General features: G+C 39.2%; 2 protein-coding genes across 3 annotated transcripts in view; one reads left to right on the forward strand and one right to left on the reverse strand.

Annotated features, from left to right (window-relative positions):
• Positions 1-1,299: 1,299 nt before the first annotated feature.
• Positions 1,300-19,886, reverse strand: kcng4a (potassium voltage-gated channel, subfamily G, member 4a). The gene is made up of 3 exons (XM_088613525.1): positions 19,171-19,886; positions 16,894-17,699; positions 1,300-2,306 (listed from the first exon to the last, which is right to left on the reverse strand). Exons 2-3 carry the CDS (start codon positions 17,641-17,643, stop codon positions 1,518-1,520), a joined length of 1,539 nt encoding a protein of 512 aa, XP_088469651.1. The 5' UTR covers positions 17,644-17,699; positions 19,171-19,886; the 3' UTR covers positions 1,300-1,517.
• The window catches only part of LOC148644289 (monocarboxylate transporter 13), a 57,754-nt gene continuing 46,916 nt past the window's right edge, over positions 10,962-21,799 (forward strand). For both annotated transcript variants that reach the window (XM_088613529.1, XM_088613530.1), the window contains exon 1: positions 10,962-11,255. The gene's annotated coding sequence lies outside the window, so the exon portion shown is untranslated. The remainder of the gene's footprint in view (positions 11,256-21,799) is intronic.

Consider the following 21,799-nt stretch of genomic DNA (forward strand, 5'->3'; position numbering starts at 1 on the left):
CGGCGGTGGACTGGCCCCATCAGGATCAATACCGCTGCATTCATTTACCAAGCATTGACTTACCAGGACACCTTGATATACCCTTTAGTTTGAGGCGCAGAATGTCTATTTAACCACTATCTGGAATAAATGCAGCACACCTCTCTAGCCGACAATGGAAAGAGTCAAAGGAAAGACTTAACAGTGTCAGTCTACAGTACTGCAAGCCCATTAAAGCTCTTCCTTTAGATCAGGTGTTTCTCCACCCATTCCCAAGGGGTCCTATATTGCAGGTTTCATTCCAAAGTCTTAACAGACTAATTTAACTACCTGTCAGTGTAATGGGAGTAATTTAACAGTTTTTTCAAGCTCTTCAGACGCTGATGATTTAAAGAGACCTGGTATAAAAAACCCTTTAGGACTGAAGCTGAAAACCTCAGCTTTTCATGAAACATTTGACCTGCTAAATGAGCGGTTTCTGATGGACTAAGTGCTGAGCTGTAGAAAAGAAATCAGTAGTAAATTCATCCAATTATTATAGCACAAAGTTAGGACACATCGTATATACACTTCAAAACCATGTTTGCATCACCTAATATGTTTTAAAAACACTGGTGCTCAGTAAGAAAAAAAACACATTTCATGAGAAAAACGGAAGACATTTACTACAAAACAGCTCTTTTTTTTTACATTATAAACCCTGATTAGTATTTATTTCAATTTCTGCTCAGGCATTCTAGTACTTCAGAGGGCCATTACAAGCACCAGACAAACAAAAAGTAAAAAATGTCAGAGTATTCAGACTTTTTATCATGTGTCAAATTACAAAGATGTTTTTTTACAACTGTTAGAAGCTTTTCTGTCAAACTGAACTTCATTTCAACGAACATTTATTCATCCACAAGACAGTCACTCCTGGCTTATGCCAACTGCGTTTTTTTTGTTAAGTAGTAAACTTGCCTAAAGTGCATCAAAACAAATAAAAACAAAAGTGGGAGGGAGGATGCAACTGAAACAAAGCACAGCTGTCTGTGCTGCAACAGAATCTTGCAAACAATGCCTGTGTGTTTGGACCCTATATTCACCTAGCCCAGTGGAGAGTGAAATCAGGTGTATCTAAATCTCAGCCCCCTCACTCAAGGGACAACGGAATACCCTTGAAGTTATGAGCTAAGCAATTATCTCAGGCTAAATTCTACTTTGCTGCATACAGAATGCCTAAATGGATCTACTGACCTCATAATGGCATCACCGAGAGCAGCATTATACAAAAGGAATTTGGGAAGGACTTGAGGGACCGAAAAGATCACAAAGTGAAAGTGTATTTCAATTTTTTTTTATTTTACTTTTTATCTTAGAAAGTTAATTCTCTTCCGTTCCATTCTCTACATGTAAGGAAGTTATGGCCATTGCCATATGGTACATTAGAGGGATTGGTGGGGCTCATTTTCCGACTTCCGATTACACAGAGGACAGTGTAGCCCATCCTTCAAGGAAAGCTGGCTGTGCCAGACGGATTGCTTTGGTTCTTATTAGAGTCACTTTGAGCGGCTGTGCGCAGTGTTCTCTGTATTGTCACATGCCAGCAGGGACTGCGATTCCTCAGATGCTTCATCAAGCGATTTGCCTTCATACTGCTCCTGGGCCATCGCCGCACGGCACTCTTGTTTGAACAACCTATCCTGCTCCAACTTGAGCTCCTGGTAGGACCGGGAGAACATGTGGAAGATGGAGGTGGCAGGAAACGCCATGATTAAAATCCCACTGAGAATGCTGCTCATGGCCACAACCTGACCGGGAATGCTCCGGGGGACCATATCTCCGTAGCCCACCGTCGTCATGGAGATGATGGCCCACCAGTAGGAGGCAGGGATGCTGGTGAAGTCCTGCCCTTTGGTCAGCTCGCTCTCGGCCAGGTACACCAAGGGCGAGAAGAGTGTCACGGCCACGCAGAGGAAGAGCAGCAGCAGGCCGAACTCCCGGGTGCTGCGCCTCACAGTCAGGCCCAGGGTCTGGAGGCCCAGGGAGTGCCTGGCCAGCCGCATGACGTACAGAATTCTCAAGGCACGGAGGATCCGCAGCACCAGCCCCACCTTCTCCAGGTAGCCCTTGCCCCCAGGCTTGTCCTGGGTGTGGTGCTCCTCCTCCACGATCAGAGAGACGTAGTAGGGTAGAATGGCCATGGCGTCTATTATGTTCAGAGGTCCCCGGAGGAACTCCAGCTTACTGCGGGCCTGAACGAAACGCAGGACGAACTCCAAGGAGAACCAGCCAACGCACACGGTCTCCACGATGAACATGTTGTAGCACTTCTGGGAACATTCTCCCTGGGGAGGGCAAAAACAAACACGGGGCATTAGTGACGCTGTTATTAAAGGTTTCCGAAGCATGTGCTGGGGGCCATATCTGAGACAGGTTAACTGTCTAGAAAGAATTAAATGGCCCCAACCATCTCTTTATGACCCCTGAAGAAAAAGAACTATGAATCCCCTTGAAAGAAAAAACAATGCTATTGTTTTTTAAACAATGCAAAAGTATAATACTCAATTTGACATGCAGCCTTTACTTCATTCCAGATTTTGTAAAAACACACACACTTTTTCATCTATCCTGTTCCTTGTAGCCAGTACAAATGACGTGAGAATGTTTTACAGATGTGGTCATTTACCCATGTTTTGTTGTTTTTGATATATTAGCACATAACCTAAGAATCCAAATGGCACTGGGTAAAGATCCTTAATTTTACATATCAAGCCTACAAAGAGGAGGGGGAGGAGATAGGGCAATCTTTCTCAACAAAGAGCTCCCAGGGGACAAGCTCATAAACATGCTTCTCCAGTGAGCTAGAAAATTAGCTATCAGGTTGTGATTTGGGGCGATTCCTGAAATTATGGAAAAATACAAAAGGTGTTATTAGATGGAAACGCTTACTTGTCAGCAATATCTTTATCAAGACACTGCGAACTGCACCCTCAACGTAAGGCTTAGTGCAGAAACAACACAACACAACAAAACAAAACAACGTTGCCGATGGCAGCTTTTTCAAGGAAAAGGCTGAAAGATGACGTGAGAGAAACAAACAAAACCCTTGACAACCTCTGGCTCCCTCAGCACAAAGGCAGTCACATGAAGGAAAGACTATACCCTCTGGTGTAGCTCCCAGCAAGGCTGGAAAGCTGCAGCTCAAGGGAGGAAGGCAAAGGGCAAGAACAAGGTATTCCTCTTCCTTTAATTCACGAAATCCAAATAGAATTCGCAGTAAATTGAATTCAATTTTTATACACAATATCAAACAAAAAGGCTGGAAAGGCTCTAGCCTTTTCAATCGCAAAGTGAATAAGGGGGTTTTAACTGTAGAGCTGGGAAGTTGAAAAAAAGGACTAATTAGAAAGGGTAGTTAGTCCACCCATTGGACACTCCAGGGAATATGGTGCGTCGTCAAATGGATCAGACAGCAAGCTTGTCTACTATTGGTAAAACAACATTTATTTATTTAGCGCATTTTAAAAATAAACAGAATAACTCATCTCTTTTCCAGCATGAGAAAGCTCTCCTTTTTTGTGTACCTGTACAGCTTTTGGATAATTGATCTACTGCTAATGATTGATATTTATGTGTCTGATGGTTTTATCTAAGGTAACATAAATTTATACAGCTGGGTATTTTATGGAAGAACCTGAGTAAAGGACAGTGCTCAGGGATACAACTGCAGTACAGACGAGATACTATATGAAACAGAACCTTCCAGTTACAAGAGCACAGCCCCTAACTCTGCTCCACACTCCTGCTGAATTCCTAGTTTATGTGCGTATCCTTATCCATTATATCTGTAATGCTGGTGACTTACAGAACATCCGTCCTTATGAACACAACTGACTTTTTGCAATGTGAAGAATTTTCAAAGTATGATGCGATATCTATCGCGATTTCAGACCCTATACAAGAGGAAGGCATCTGTGCTGCGCTACATACTGTATGTGCTTGCACAAAAGCTAACTGATCTCCAAATCTCATCCACCAATTAATTTAAGAAATCCAGGGCATAAGGTTCAAAACAACCCTAAGTAGTTTGGTCCAGACTTACCAGTCTTTGTGTAGGAAGTAGTGCTTCCTATGTTCAATCAATATAACTAGCTTGAAGACACCATTCACCATTGAAATGGACCATTCCTGTAGAGTCAGTTTCCGTTCCATTTCGTGGGAGATTCAGCTAAAAACAATAAGCAACTCCTTCTCAATGTAAACAAGCCCCTTTTGTTGTTACAAAACCTTTATAAGACACATCACATGTGGCATTCTATGTTTTCAAATACAGTCATATATCAGCTCACAGTTACTGTTCTCATACTGTACACACTTCTTAAAGCACAGCACAATAGCTTCTGTAATCATATACACATCAAAGGCATGCTATCATACAGCACCACACACTTTCAAACAGGCCAGGCACTCAGGCTGTCAAACAGAGCAGCTCATGAGTTAACACAAGTCAATCTGTTTGAAGTTTGACTTTAAAATATGAATAATCTTTGGACAACACCACACAGTAAGCAAAACTCCTTTTCAAACGTCTTTGAAGAAGTACCAAGCCATCCAACTGTAGAGTGCAGAATATCATTTTCCTTACGCAAAATCCCAAACATTTCTATTCTGATTTTTTTTTAATGATCGGTTTTGAGTTTTTTACCATGAAGTTCAATACTCAACACTCCAAGGCTGTGCAGCTTGTGGCTCTCTCTATAATTCTTTGCAGACTGAGCAAGGTAGCACAGCGGTTAGCTTTGCTATCATGCAGCAATAGGGCCTATTGCTGGGAAAGGTATCTCTGTGGAGGTTGTATATCCTCCTTGTTTTCCCATAGGTTTCTTCTGTGTGCTCCTGTTTCCTCCCACAGTCCAAAGACATACAGGTAGGCTAATTGGCTTCTGGGAAACCTGGCCCTAGTGTGAGTGTGTGTCAATGCCTGTGTGTGCCCTGTGATAGACTGGTGCCCCTTTCCAGGGTGTATCCTGCCTTGTGCCCAGTGCTTTCAGGACAGACTCCTGGCCACTGTGGCCAGGAATTATATAACTGTTTTCAATGTGATGTGATGGAATGTAATCAATTTATTCAATTGATTTGAGATTTTTATAGAGTATCGGGCCTATATATATATAATTTGTGCATATATCCATTTAAACTATTTCACTGTATTTGGAAAAAAATCAGAAAGAGATAAAAAGATTTTTATACTTTTAAGCTTTGCTAAAAGGCCACAAAACATTGTGCAATCACACCAATTGGAAAAAGTAATGAATGGCTGTTTTTGTGGTAGATGAAGGAGGTAGAAGATCTGCAATAGGCTTTTCTTGTCAGTAATTTCCGTTCATTAGGACTAACAGCCTGATGGATTGGAATGCAGTACAAGTTTCAACATCATTGACCAACTGCTGTGACTTCTAAGCTATCAATTAAATGACCAAAGATTATACTGTAGTCTGGCCTGTGCCATAAAGCCAGGGGAGTTTGACAAGCAATGAAAGGTATAGATCAGCCATGAAATAAGAAAAAGGCAGGATGCAGCTAGCAAAGCTTCTGGAAATTTTTCCCATACACATTCAAATCACATTCAAATATTAGTGCCTTAGATTCTCAAATTTAAAGACATCAGGATCACGACAGCACGACATGGTCAGATCCCAGCCCCAGAGTTTGACTTCTGCAACTGCTGTTTACATGAAAATACATGCAGATTAAACTGCTTCACCTGTTCAATGGCATTAACATAAAATCTTTTTTTATTAAATGTATATTAGAGAATGCCCTTTTATACCGGTTGTACATTCCTATTTAATCTCATGCCTTGCAAAAATAAAACCCTTGATTGCATGCCATAAAAGCTCAGTGTTGTTCAGAGGTTACAAAGTGAGGAGGGGATTTAAACAAAGGGTTGAAAGATGACATTTATGAAACAAAACCCTTTGTAACCTGTAACTCCCAAAGACAGTTATATCACAGTAGACATTAACTGTTCTCAAATAGCAAGCACTGTAAAGTAACCACAGCTAAAATACTTGAAATGGTGGCAAAATACAAAAACACAGGACTGAAGCATAGCTTTAGTGTTTAACTACTATAAACAAACTAACTTCACATATCTGTCACTTCATGGAAATGGTGACTATGTCCAGGTGTTGATGAGTTTAGAAAATTAATTCAGCCTGCATTGTGATATACAGTACACACCTACAGTACCCAAGATCACTGATGTGAATATGCAAAGGAAACTTTGGAAACTACAGAAGCTACCAAGGCAATATCTAGATGCATTATTTTGTAATGGTCAATGGTACACTGGGACAGTATTTTAATGTAAATGGACATGTTCTAGTTATGTAATTAGTCATTTATTCCCATGTTAATTTGATTGTACTGTGCATGTATATGCTTTGGCAACACTTAGTCCAGCATGCCGATAAAGATCGCTGAATTGATAAAAAGCACATTGGAGTGTGACATACAGTAGTAGAGAGGCTGATGATAATCAGGTGAGCTGCTTGCTGGGCACACTCTGGACAGTTAGTAACTTCTGCAAATTGCCTTTTCAGTCTGCCCCAGGGGTAGATGCCGGGGCTGAAGTTACTGGCTCCTGCCCCTCTTCCTCAGTCTAATATGATCAGTTTTTACTGTTTGTACATTTGTATGTCCACAGTACAAAAGGCGATGTAATAGTTTGAAAATACCTGCATTTATATTGTTTTCATATGTATTTAATATTTAAAATTTCATTTAGCCCTTTGAAGCATATGATGACAGATATGTGATCATACTGTAAATAGCCTACATAAAACTGGGTAACTTACAAATATAAGCCACTCTTTTATCAACAGGCCTAGTCTGACGCAGGGCTTGAGCCCCTTACAGTGACGTAATACTTTAGGAAGTTTCCTTAAATCTTTCCGTGACAGGAGCCTGGCCCTTAGGCATAGTGAAATTCACCACTATTAAGAGGAGGCGTGGTGAGGTCTGAGAGCTGGGAGGCACCTGTCAAAGCCTGGCAGGGGACAATGGCAATCCTAAAATGAGTCTGAAAGCACCATGTGTTTCATGAATACAGTCCTGACAGATCACCACACAGCTGACACTGTGAATAGACTGTAGACATGAAACAGCTAACAGATGCCTCAAGTGAAATTAAAGATGACATAAATAAGTAAATCCTAGCCAAGATGTTGTCTTCACAACATCACATATAGTACAAAATAACTGAATCACAGGCCAAAAAAGATACTAATACATATTTAAACCCAATGCTATTTAAGCCCGACATTTCTAAAACAGTAATGCTGTTTGTGGAAAATGACATCCGTTTATGAACACAGATGGTCAACTTAAATCTGCATGGTTAATCTAAAGGCACTGTGTTGGAGTGGATCCATTAGGCTATATTTTATAATCAGAGATTCTTGATTACTGCTTTTCCTAAAGACACATTTCAATTATTTCTCTATTCACTGTCACATTTACTTATCCACTTAAACTAGAAAAACAGCACAAACTTTAATATTTTTACCTGGTTATATCTGTTTTGGTGTTGTAACATTTAGATTAAAAAATTGGAACCAATAAATTAAAGCAGAAGTCTCTTCTTAATAGCTTCAGCTATTTAGGATCTCTTTTTAGCAGTGTCACTCCCTGCAGAATAATTAGACTGGATGACAGTTCACTTCCTCATGAACAATTCTGAGTAGCTATTCAACCTGCTACACCATGTTTTGGGGAGGAAGCCAGAGTGCTGTGGAAAAATTATTTGCATATGAACAATTGAGCACATTCAAATGTCACAAAGAAAGTTGCTTCAGGGTAGTGTCAAACCCAGGACTGGAGAGCTGTGATGCTTGTGATAATCATCACACCACAGGGCTGTAAAGATGAAGACACGAAGAAAAGTACAGACAAGTGCACATGAAATACATTTTGTAATGTTTAATTACGTTTAAAAAATATAACAAAAATGTTACATATAAAAAAATGTTTATATATGTGCTACTTGGGTTACAGGATCTCTACTTGAAACCCTCAACCCTTAACTTTTATTTCCCCGGTTCCTTTACTGTATAGATTTCTCTCTTTCTGGAGAACTAGTGTCTTGTATTGCCATGCATTTTGAATAAAGGAAAGGAAAGCAAATACCTGTGGGACTTACAGTCTGCTCGAAAGATTAGAAATCCCACCAGTGATTATACATTTACTGGTTACCTAGAAAACAAGCTTAGTACAGTACATCCAGACAGGCTTTGTAATTTTGGAATTATGATGCTGACATGACTGAGTTAAAGCATCAGCTTTTAAAAACATGTTTTTTAAAGAGTAATACGGTATTGAAATTATTTAAGGTTTAGAGCAGTGGAGAGAACTATTCCCTTCTCCATTACAGTCTCCTTCTAAGCTAAACACCAAGTACAAGACCATTATAGATTCCCTGGTTCGGTCACCTTGAGACTTCCCCTGACAGGCTGTTGACAGACTGTAAGAGCACAAACAAACTAAAAATGTTGCTTAGCAGGTATGTACCTCAAGTGAAACAGAATGTTTATTCTAATGTGTAGTCCTTCAGCATCAGATCACATACAATTCAGAGTTCAGTCTGCTTTTTTCATTTGCTTCTGGACGAATAACAGAAAAAAACGTAATATGTGTATAGATTCATGTTCATGAGAGATAGGGTGGTTATTCAGAATAACTGATTTATCTAAATAAATGATTTATCTAGATTGTTCTGTTGCTAGTACCTAAGGGATAATAGAATCTCATCCATTCAATTGTCAAAAATAGCTAGCTTCAAAAACATGATTCAGAAACAAGCTCTATAGCTTTTTTCATACTCACAAAACCCTTTGTGTAAAAAAGTGCCTCATGTTCCCAGTTTTAAATGGACTTCTATATACTGTATGGAATCTCCCATTTGTATCCTCTGGTTCATGTTTCACTCTTGATTACAGTCATGTCCATTAGTTTGACTATGTCATTGACTTTAAATACATAAATTGCCGTCTTCCTATGTTCGAGACTAAAATGATTCAGTTGCTTACCTTGTAAAGACACTTCTTTAGGCGTGAAAAAGTATGTGGTCACTCAACTCTACTCTGTACCAATTATTGAGCAGCCAAATCTTTTTGGAAACATGATGAATATTACGTTGATAATAATTATACTATACTCTAGATGTGGTATGAATAATTGTAATGCAACATTCCATTGTTTTAATTCTGTACTTTAACTACTGTATAAATCCTAAACATTCTGTATGAAATTAATTGTTTTTCCACATTGTCTAGAAGATCTTGTATTCTCCTTGTCTAACGTTGAACATTAAGCTGCAGACAGCATAAAAAACTTAAGTCTTTTTCTTAGGCATTCTGCTTAATCTCATGTTTTCCCATTTCTAATAAGAATTTATATTTTCACTCCCTGTATGACTTTCTACACCTCATAACATTGTCAACACTAAATACCTCCCAGGTATTCACACATTCTTCAGTTTTTTAAAATGTCCTTTACAGCTTCCTATAGTGTTTGCTAACCCTCTTATTTTGTATGTGCAAACTTTACTAGTTGATGTACATTAAGCAGAGTAGTTGTCCTAATACAAATCCTTACAGTACTCCACTAATCACATCTCCCCCATCTGAGCATTCAGCCTTTATCTGTTTACTCTCCATTAATCAGTCTGAAATCCAAATACATGCATTACCTTGAATGCCTACCACCAACAATCTGAAAATGAATCTCTCCAGAGGAATTTTATCAAAAGCCTCGAAAATCTAAATTTACCATGTGTTCTGTCTGTATCCATTACCACTGCTTGTTCAAAGAGCTCTAAACTGATACTTAAGCAAGACCTACAGAACCTTTTCTAAATACATGTTAACCTCCCCCCAGAATTTTACTGCCATGTGATGATTCTCTTGCTGAGTACTAATTTCAATTTCCATGACAAAGTAATTTAACCAAAGATTAAAAGATGATTTTTGCTTCCATTACTATATTGACTCCTATGTTTGGGTCACAAACATATTCTGCAGAAATGTTATTCAGATTTAGATGTTATCCCTCCCCATGATATAGTCCAAATTTAACCCCCCCAGTGACTACTGTCTCTACTGGAACCTTAATTATTAGTCTAAAAAAATCTAGGAGCTGTGTTTACTTTAGGACAATAAGCAAATCAAGCGCTGTGTTAAAATTGCGTTTTCTGCCCTAACTTTTCAAATTTTCATAGGCTGTCACATACAGTACTGTAGAGTAAGAAGCCACTACTACTGCCAGCCTCCCACGCAGCACAGTCCCTGAATCATGGAGGGGAACCTCTGGCTATTTGCAGACTCGGGACATGGAAACATGAATGTTTAAGACTAGAGACAGGATGCAACTGACTTTGTGTTGCTTAGTCATTCCATTACGTACTTCATCAGCTGTGTTACTGCACAGTTATTTCTTGTACATCTATTCAGAAATACTGAAATGTGCAAAATGAAAATAGGCAAGTATTTAGTCTCCTCTAAACTTCCAGGTCAATTTTCTAATACTTTTCTCATTTTTCTTTTTAAAAGAAACATAAAATGCATTTTATCTTACACTTTATAGCATCTGAAGCTGCTTCACTGACAAGCTCACTGAACTTCCAGCTGTTCCCAATTCCAGTCTCGATGGGCCACTGACTACTGGTTTTCATTCTTGCTGAACTCTCAATCTCTGGTGCCAAAGAATGACTTTCTAAATAGTGTAATAATTGTTTGTTTAGACCTTTATTTAACTTTCTTCGCTCTCTCCTGAGTGTAAAAAATATCCACCTTCAAAGGTACTGTTTCCAGAAGCTTCAACACCCAGAACTTTCCAGTGCCTTAACTTGCTTGTATTTCTCTGAATAGCTCTGACTAGTTGGAAGAATTTATGACGAGCAGGAACAAGATTAAATTACACCCACGATGAGTGTTTTTTTACTCTTGCAGAGGTACAGTGGATTACAGACAACATACCTGAATGAAGACAGTTCTGAAACACAAGCGACAGCACAGGGTTGATACCAATTACAAATCAACATTTAACCGCTGGAAGGAAATGTACAAATATGCCCCAGATATAAAATGGAAAATTGGCCGTGATGAGAGCTCAGCTGTAGCAACAACCACAAGACACTGTCCTCCAGGACCAGGGCTGGAAACCACTGGATTATTCTAACAGCTGTCAACATGGTCTTAAATAGTTCTAGAAAAAAGGAAGGAGCTGAAAGTACTGTAAGTATCAGAACTTTAATGATTGGCATTCTTTGCATTCTAAAATGAAATTATAAGATGCTTTATACTGTACAATTCTGCAAGAATTGTGCTTAAACATTATTTATGTTGAAACAATGGGTCAGATAGGATCTTCAGGCTTTGGAGAGCTATGGTTTAGTAGTTAAGGTTAAACGTTCTTACCAAGAGGATTGTGGTCCAAACCTTGGCTATACAGGTGACTTGCTGTGTTACTGTGTTAATTAATGAAATCTCTTGCATACATTTGTTTGGATAAGATGGGGATCCAAGTTCCAGTTGTAAGAAAGAAATAGGGCTGATGCATGGTTCAGCCTCAAGTTCCAGTAAGTCTCCTTGGATGACTCAATTAGCACCACATTTTCCATACAGGATAATAATAATAATAATAATTGCTTACACTTATATAGCGCTTTTTCTGGACACTCCACTCAAAGCGCTTTACAGGTAATGGGGACTCCCCTCCGCCACCACCAATGTGCAGCATCCACCTGGATGATGCGACGGCAGCCATAGTGCGCCAGAACGCTCACCACACATCAGCTATCAGTGGGGAGGAGAGCAGAGTAATGAAGCCAATTCACAGAGGGGGATTGTTAGGAGGCCATGACTGATAACAGCCGATGGGGAAATTTGGCCAGGATGCCGGGGTTACACCCCTACTCTTTTCGAGAAACACCCTAGGATTTTTAATGACCACAGAGAGTCAGGACCTCGGTTTTACGTCTCATCCGAAGGACGGCGCCTGTTTACAGTATAGTGTCCCCGTCACTACACTGGGGCATTAGGACCCACATGAGCCGCAGGGTGAGCACCCCCTGCTGGCCCCCCTAACACCTCTTCCAGCAGCAATTAAAAAAACAGTATGTAAACAACAGACTACTGCTGTTGAAACGGCAGATCAGTTGTTTATGTGGGTTACAAGTACTAGTGAAACACTTTATTTGCCTATAAAATGCATATATAATGATTCAGATAATTTTTATATATAGAACCCTCAATCCTCCTTTAAAACAATGCAAAGCATGCTTCTGTCCAAGATCGGTATAATCAAAAACATCAACAAAATCAATGACCCAACTAGGACAGCACTGTCCTCCCTGGACCACACCCCTAGTGGCATCACAAACTAAATGGATTTAAAAACAATTTACTGGTACAATGGTATAAAAAATACTGCTAATAAAAATATACTGTTAATACATTTTGATCTTTTTGTCAATATTGTAATTTAAATTGTAATTAGTAGCATGTGGAAAAACAAACAATACTTTGATGGCACAAGACTTGCTCCAGTGAATATTACTGTGTGCTTGAAGACTTTACTTATTTTGCATGCTCTGAAATCTGAGCCCATCTCTTGTGAGCGCTGAATATGTAAATATTTTCAGAATCTGAATCTCCCTGGAGGGAAAAGGCTTAAGGGGCAGTCCAAACCCAGAGAATCCAAAGAAATGTAATGTGACATTGCACTGTAGCAATAACACTTTTCACAAATACTAAACTCAAGCACTCAATAAACGTAAGAACGTAATTTGCACTAAGTATGAATGCTCTCTTTACATTCGTTAGAGTTAGAAATTTCTCTCAGAGTAAGAACTCATTACATGAGTTCGAAAGCTTTGGTCATCATTATAAATGAGTCACATTAATGCAACTCAACACTTAGGTGTGTTTTTTTAAGTGCTTTAGCAACGTAACTAATGGTATCCGTAACTAATACCCAGGCTTTTAATTTGACATGTAACATTAATTCTCAGTGATCATACAGTAGCTTTGTTAGGCACTTTCACTGAAAGTAACCGAACATTTAATGGATAAAAATAGACTGAAATCAGAGTATTATGTCCTTAAAAACATCTCAAACATTTTTGTTCAAGGAACAAAGCATGCATCTTTGGCTATAAATGTACAGACAAGCTGAAGTTTTATTTGAAAAGTTCTTAAAATCCAAGGTCTCAGAATAGCATCCCTGCTATCATTTAACAGTCTATTTTTAGTTCATCTTTAATATATAAAGGCCACTTATTTCCACAGAAATGCTCTAGCAGTTATGTATTCCAGGTTAGTGCTTTCCCAAACATGATAGAAGAACATAAATATTGAGAATTAAAATACATTCGATTTTTGTTCAAGTACAGCCACTAGAAATGCACGTATAGTGTATGTGCAGAAATGAAGGTCCATGGCAGAAGTATATTTGTTTTTTGTTATGTGCTGAAGGCTTCTGAAACATATTTTGTGTGTTCCTGCATTTTGCTGATTTTATAAGAATAAAGATGTTTCCGCTACTTTTCTTTCATTATACCCTGTCCACTCCTCCTATTACAAAATGAAAATGCAGTCACCTGTAATTTGTTGATTCAGTATAACGTCTATGGATGATTATATACCCAGGTGAATGCCTTTAAATTATGTATGGACCCTTAATGTAAATTGTATTGGAAAGAAAAGCCTGCCAGGGATTGTGTGCGGTCCCAAAAGAACGAGAATGTTTTACACCTCTCATTGAGCGCGTTTATCAACAGCTATGACAGTCTTTCAGTATTTAATAATAGTCCTATTCTTTAACTTTCTGAAAAGAAATGACAGCAATTTAAACATTTCTCATGCTCTAATGTCTCAGATCAGTGACTGTTATGAGCAGTGAAACCTAATTTTTTGTTTGTACAATTTATGCCGCATGAAAGAACAGAAGATGACTGCAGCATATTTCCATACAGTGTGTTTGTATATGGACCAATGTGCATTAGATTCAGAACCAACATAAAAAAACAAAATTCAGTCTGATACGATGACTGTTCTTAAAAATCAATGAATCTCTTTAAACAGTATATAAAGTTATGCTATAATATCTTCAAAAAAAACAAAATGATTATTTTTTCTGTTAACTCCAAGACTCATTAAAGGGTTAACATTTCAGAGCACAAAATAAGACAACTGCTAGGGAAGGCTAAAAATGTGGCACAACCAGGAAGAGTACTTGTCCGGAGCTCAGACATTAACTGTGTCATTAGCCAGCTGTGACTGGGATTCCCAAAGCAGCTGTGTACATCTGGGCGGGTTCCATGTGGGAGGGTGGGCTGAGCTTGGGGGTCAGTTTGACCCTGTGATTTGAAGTGAGAGCTGCATCACTCCACCAGCTCATGTTGACTCTACTGCAGGCACTTCGGAACTCAAAGGTGCAAAACACAAAAGGTGTACAGTATCTACAGCATGTTTCAGAGAAAACCCTACACAGGTCTTAAACCGACCACTACTCCATGATGTCTCAAGGCTGGCAGCTGGTGACTCCAAGTTGAAGGATATACGGTATAAAAACAAAATAATTGTTTCAAGACTTCCACACCATCTCACTATTAAAAGACTAGACACAAAACCTGGAAAGAAATACTCGACAGGGCTGGAGATCAGTACTCATGCCCAGTTTAGTTGGGATGCTCACAAAAACTTCAGAAATACCTTGTACTCAGCTGTCATAGCTCTTCTATTCACTTTGCATTTAACAGATAAACAGCCCAATGACCACCTCCTCCCTGATCCCTCTGCAATATCCAACAGCCTCTTAATATATTCAAAACAAAACGAGACTTACCAGCATGGCTATGGGGTTTGGAGAGAGTCTAAAAGTGCAAACACAGCTAATATTCAAATTATCCATAAAGTCAGTCAAGTAAAAGCCATATCTACCATGGATATATATACACAGGATCCAGCACAGTGTTACAAGTGATGTGCTTTGCTTATACTGTAGAGAGCATAAAAAATTCACTGTTGACCGTGCTATGGAGCCTCTGAGCATTAGATTTTTAATAACTATTTCTTTCATATACTAGAGTAGTGATTTATGGGCATTTTATGGGAGAGAACTAATGGAACTATTTAGAGAGCAACAAGACATTAAGTCTAAAGGCAAATCTGAAAAGCTGCAGATGTCAATTTAGGACTTTATCAAAAAGTCTTAAACAAACCATGGATCAGGCAGACACATGGCGATTGAAATTAAGATCAGTACGTGCAAAGTAATCCACACTGTAGGAACAAACACTATACATATCGTTTGGGCGATTCAGAGCTGCAGGACAAGGCATATGAGAGCCATCTGAGTGTTTATGAAGATTTATCTGCCCTCAGCACACCAACCTGTGGAAACTATTAACTATTATTCAGTGGTTTGGTTAGATTTGAATAAGTACGCGAGAGAGACAAGATATGCAGAGCATATCTGGCCAGGTGGGGTGGCGGGAGGGGTATGAGAGAGGAGTGCTACAGGAAGTCCTGGGTACGAATCTACAGGACACACAGTGCGTAGGCAAGTGGAAACATGCACGATTAGGATCCATCCTTTCTCCTGAAGTTTTTATTATAATTTCCGTTATAATTCCATTAAAGAGAATGCTTGGATATATACTGTAGCAAACAGCGGAATTTAAATCTAAGAAACTTATACTTGAGTTTTACAAGGTGATAATAAGATAACACTTAGAATATTCTGCTCAGTTATAGTCACCACACCACAAAAACGATCAAAATTATAGAGCCTTAGAAAGAGTTAAAAAAGGAGCAACAAGAACAATTTCTAGCCTCCCTTTACCAGTCTGCCTTTGAGACACTTCACAGATACAGACAGTTACAGATAGGTTAAGGAAGCTAAATTTCTTCAGTCTAGAATAAAGCAGATTGAGAGGGAGATTGTATTCAAGTATACAAGATACTTAGGCATATGGATAAGACACAACCAGGGGGCTATTTCACAGTCAGTAGAAAAACAAAAGCAAAGGCTTACAAGTGCAAACTAAAAGGGAATTCATTGAGGAGAGAGAATAAGAAACAATTCTTTCAAAACATGTGCTATGAGTACCAGTAACAGGCTCCCAGCCAGGTGCTTGATGCCTATCTGGATGGATTCAATTTCGGTTTCATTGAGCTACCAAACAAGCAAAACGGGCCAAATGGCCTTCTCTCATTTGCATCTTTTTCTATTCTTTTTTTTTCAGTAACAAAGTATTACCACAGCTCAATTAAATTTGAATGTGGCATGAGTGAAAACAAACAGCAGAGGAAATAGTTTTAATTATAAGAACTGAATAACAACAAACAATATTGTCATAGTTTGCCTTGTCAGCAGCGCATAAACCGGAGCTTTACCAATGAGTTATTCTCTAAATACATGCAAAACATTGCCCATAATTTCTTCTTTGACCGGATCTCCTCGGCCTTGTGAACAAACCCATATTGCACTGTTTGAAGATTACACCTCGCTAATCATCACTTCACAGAACAGTCAACTGAAACTGCATTTTAAAACATCAGCCAGCAAAGAATGAATATGACGGTTTCCATTTACAGATTTTTAAATTCACTGCATTGTTTGCAGGTGTGTTTGCAATAGCAATGCTTACACTACAGATCTTTCGAAAATTGAAAGGCAAACACATTACCATTCTCATTACCTACAGGTTAATCACTTGGTTTACAATTCATATCGAACCAAATCACTCAACATTCAGTACAGATTTTGGATGGTATTACTCTACCTTGTATTTGTACTTTAAACTTTATTTTATGAGCTATGATTTTTCTGGACATATCTTTATTTGAGGAAGCACTGTGCACTCACCCGGTCTTCCTCTTCCCGTAAGTCTGGCATTGTGCTGATACAGAGGCTGATGACTGTGACAGCTACGAAAAGCATGGAGAGGCAGGCAAAGACTTTCCCTGGGAGTCCAGACTGGGGGTTGTCCACCATGTCCCTCAGCTTGCTCATGAAGGCATGATACTTGGTGTCCTCCACCGGCACAGTCTCGGTCTTCTTGCAGCTCCATGCCTCCTCCTTTTGCTCCATCTCAGCCACGTCCTCCAGCCGGGTGTAGAGCTTCCTCTTGCAGCAGCGCTCCATGTGGCTCACCTCCAGGCCCCAGTAGGTCAGCTCCTCGTAGAAGGACAAGGCACACATCTCCCGAATCAGCCTCAGCTTGCCCGCTGCCAGGAAGTTCAGGATCACCCGGAAGGCCGAGGGGCTCCGGTCGAAGAAGAACTCGTTGGAGATCTCATCGTAGTCGTCGCAGACCTGCACGATCTCGTCGTAGCTGCTGCAGAAGCGCAGCCGCCCGAGCCGGGTGAGGGGGAACTCTTCCAAAGTGCTCCAAGGAATGGTGTAGCGGTTCCCTCCAACGTTGATGATGACCTGGTGCTTCTGGTCCACAGCATACAGCTGCTCTGGCCGGTAGATCCTCCTCACCCGTTGGTAGTAGACCCCCTTGATGGTCTCAGTTTCAGGGGTGCAGGTGAAGATCTGGTCCAGGCTGCTGTCATCACTAAGGCTTAAGTTGCTGTAGTCCTGGTCAGCTGTTCCAGAAATGATGGGCATGGTGGCATGGACGCTCAGCAAAGGCAGGCAGAGGGGCCAGGGCAGGCGACCGGATGCTTTGGGACGAGATTGAAGGATGGCAAGAAGAAAGCTTCGTGAACCCAGGAATTAAAATTCCTTGCAGGTTTATTTTGTTCAAAACTCTTAATTAGAGCATACAGAGCAAATTCTAGAGTGACTAAAGCGACATTCATCAACACACGGTTAATAAGAGTCTGAGTACAAGGACTTTCGATCAAACCTCTTTCAATACTGTTTTATAAACAAAATAGTGTAATTAATCTTAGCCACGCTGAAACTACACTGTACATGACAAGGCCTATAAGAAGGCATCTTTATCACTATACAATTCCTGTAAGAGTTTGTATTCTGTTTAGAAAAAAAAACACATTTTATTTCTGCAAAAGAAGGAAGTCCTACATTATTATTCAGGATAAAAGTAAGAGTTCCACTGAAAAAAAGCTGGAGACATTGCATGCTTTATAAACCTCAGTCTCCTGTGTAAAAAAACGACACCACGCACTGAATACTTCATGACTGTTCACTTATTCCAAGCAATTTTTGACTGGATAGACACACAGTATAGAAAATACGTGCAAGGTGTAAATCCGAGTTTTGTAGGACTTGTGCACTGATGGAGACATGAGCCTGCAATGCAGCCTGAAGTTAATCAGAGCGTTGCAAGCAACGAAAGACTTAATATGGTTCCCTGCCCATTCATTTACCTGGCGAAGAGCCTACCCACAAAGGAATATCAATTATCACCCATAGTAAACAGAGGACGGAAAGACAACTCTCACATGATGGAAATCAGCCGACTGTAATTAAACTCAAAAAGCAATGTGCTGTAGGACAGTACACAGACCACATGAAACACTCATCTAACTAGGTCTGTGGGTAACGAACGCAGTTTATTTTAGGGTAGTCCTATACAGTACATCGCTATGATATAGAAGGCACGCTGGTTTTGTACATTAATATATCATCATAGGATATTCTGACTGCAGTGCAGACAGTGTTAGGGGGTGGTTGGAAATTTTCAACTCACAAATGTTGTTAGATCTTCAACAACTTTACATACAAAGCGCTTACTTTCATTTGGAAATTAAATTCAAATGTTTTCTGTTCAAATCCGTAAACATTACAAAACAGTTGGCTACGCTTTCATATGTTAATTGCGATAACGGTATATACTGTACATATTAATTGCGACAACTTTTTCTTCAAATATGAGTTTAATCCGGTTAACAATAATGCACTTTAACAGTCCTACAGTATATTGATTTCATATTACTCAGGTTGTGAACACACCTCGCCCAGATGGAATACAAGTTACCGACTCCGTATGAGTACATACTGTACGGCTCAGCTGTACTGTACATTACCGACGAAACAGACACAAGATTTGAAATTGTTACAAACTAGCAGTCTACGAAAGAAAATGTTGTTACAATAATTACAAAGAAAACTACACAGAATACTACGTGCGCCACAGTACGTGGGATGCAAAATAAAGTTTGCGCTTACCATATCTAGGGGACCCGGCTTCAATTCAATAAAACTGTTCCGTCGTTTCCTTAAAAGCGTACAACAGGGTGTTCCTTCATTTTTTGTGTGTCATAACAACACGTCCTGGCATGAGCATATAGTCCATCATTTTGGAGCTGCAACCCAAGTGCCTGCAAACGAAATCGCTCTTCCGATTTGAGCAATAAACTCGTAGGTTTCGCTAAAATCTCCTCCCAGGTCTGTAGCGAAAGTGTCCCATTTCGTCTAAGCGCTGCGAGGAGTGCCGCAGCTCTGCGCTCTGTCAGGAGACTTGTGGAGAGGCAAGGTGTTGTGTGAGCGTTTCTTTTCCCTCTTTTGAGATAAAGACAGCGTGCCCGTTTACTCTTGTACTACTACGGACAGTAAATTAAGTAAAATGCCAAAGCGATTCTGTTTACGGGGTTCAGATCTTTCTGTCCGTGTTCACTCCTGATATTAAACTAAAAGCGACTCTCCCAACTCCAGCCAAGTCCTTTCTCAGCCGTGCGCTTGTGCTGCAAACCCACCGGGATCTGATGTTATCCCGTCGTGCGCAGCCAGCGGACCGGACCACACTCAAATCGTCTCCAAGGTGTTGGTTTACATGAACCAAGAAACTTGTTTTTCTTTTCTTTCTCTGTAATTTCTTGTTTTCAAACATAAGGCGTGTCTTTTCAGGTTTTTATACGTTTCAGGACAAGTTTGTGAGCTTACACTATTAGCAATGTATCCTTTTAATAGTATGTTTTGCGACTAAATTTTGTTTTGTAGTTCAGAGATGGCAGAATTTACTGCGTATGAAATGTATGTCCAGTCTTTCATAAAAGTAGCCTATATACATGTATTTTAAAAGTTAAACATTTAACTAGATTTTGAATAATCTTTTACCTTTTTAAATGATAACTGCTTTTGTTCAAGATTAAAAGTTTTTTTTAAAAGCCTTTGGCTTAAAGACAGAAGTCTTTTAAAATAATGTCACGATTTATAATAGCTGTTACCTTCTATAGCTTTTTAGTGGTTATGTGAATGACCTTTGTACACAGAAGTAGACATTAATCTAATTTCTTGCAACCCGAAAGGTCCTGCTTCTGTTATGAAATAAGGCCGTCTGGAATGCTGTTTAAGAGAGAAAAAAAAAAACAGAACACTGCCTTGCATATAGAACCAGGGAAATTGTATTAAATAGGAAATAAAAATACTGAATCCTTCAGAATCATATTGTCATGGAAACTAGTACCACTGACATTTTTACTATTAAATAAATAGTAAACAAATCCTGATAAACATGAAAGCACATACTGTATAACAGCAGAGGATGTTGTTCCTGAAAACTAATGTTCTGGCATAACTCTGTACAGTACCTTGAGCAGTCTTTACGCATATTTTGATGAATTGTCACACCTGAAGAGGGCTCCACGGGCGAAACGTTGTGTTTTCTTTCTTCTCTTTTCAGCATGGAGTAAACCAACAGTATTATTTGTTGCTTTGCAGCTTACACATGCTGACGCAGCTACCCACCTGAACTACTGTATATAATAATGTATATAGATATTAATGCACATTACATGGAATAAAGTCTAAATATGTGCTGTACAAATATTTAAGCATATAAGAATTGTACAGCTTATGTGACTTTTCACTTGTAAACAAAATGTTTAAGCACAATCATTTTGTTGCACAGATACTGAACACATCTGTATAATGGATGTATAATTCTCAGGAGCTTGGCTTTGAAAGTGAAAAATATTTGAAAGTAAAAAAGCTGTAATGAACACAGTCAGCCATTCAAAGTGGGAAATGTCAAAATGGGGAGGTATTTTTGTGGAATATTAATATTTGCATGTTCTTCCATGTGATGTTTATGTGATTGGCAAGAATGTGTAGGTGACCAAAATTATGTAAGCTCATTGCAAACTGATTTTATTTTCTTACATACTGAAAGTGATATCATACTATACCAATACTTACTGTACAACTCGCTAATAGAGTTCACCTACTATCTTATTGCATGTCTTTCCCCAATTATCCTACCACATATTGCTAGAATGGATCATGTAATCGAAATGTCACTTTGCTGATAAAAATTGACACATCAGTAATTTCCTGTATGCCCTATTATAAACAGACCTTTGATATGGTTCTCATTTAAAGATATAGCTATATATAAAAGAAACATTGATTAACTAATCCCCAACGTTCTGCACACTGCTTAGGCAAACAGTCTTTGTTACTTTAGAATGTTTTAGATTACTTTGCGCTTTAGAAAGTTTGTAATAGTTTATGAAGTGGAATCACGTCTGCTTCCGACAAGAAGAAAAATCATCTCAGGTAAAACAAAAACAGTGCTGATCCAATTTTGTGACAGTTCATATAGCTTCAAAATCCCTGGTCTTCTGCTTTTAAAAAGTGGATTATCTATGGAAGAAGAACAGGTGGCCACCGCAGTCTGTCTGCAATACAAGTCGACTGCAGTCTACAAATCCAATTCCCTTTCTCATTTAGCAGCATGGCAACAAAACCCTTTGTAAATAAAAACTTAATCAAAGCTTTTAAACTAGCCACACTATCAAATCATGGTCAGCAAATATAAACACCCAAGTTAAAAAAAACAGACGATGAATTATGGAAG

This window comes from Lepisosteus platostomus, chromosome 20 (genome assembly GCF_059453375.1).
Source record: "Lepisosteus platostomus isolate fLepPlt1 chromosome 20, fLepPlt1.hap1, whole genome shotgun sequence".
NCBI classification, from domain to species: Eukaryota; Metazoa; Chordata; class Actinopteri; order Semionotiformes; family Lepisosteidae; genus Lepisosteus; species Lepisosteus platostomus.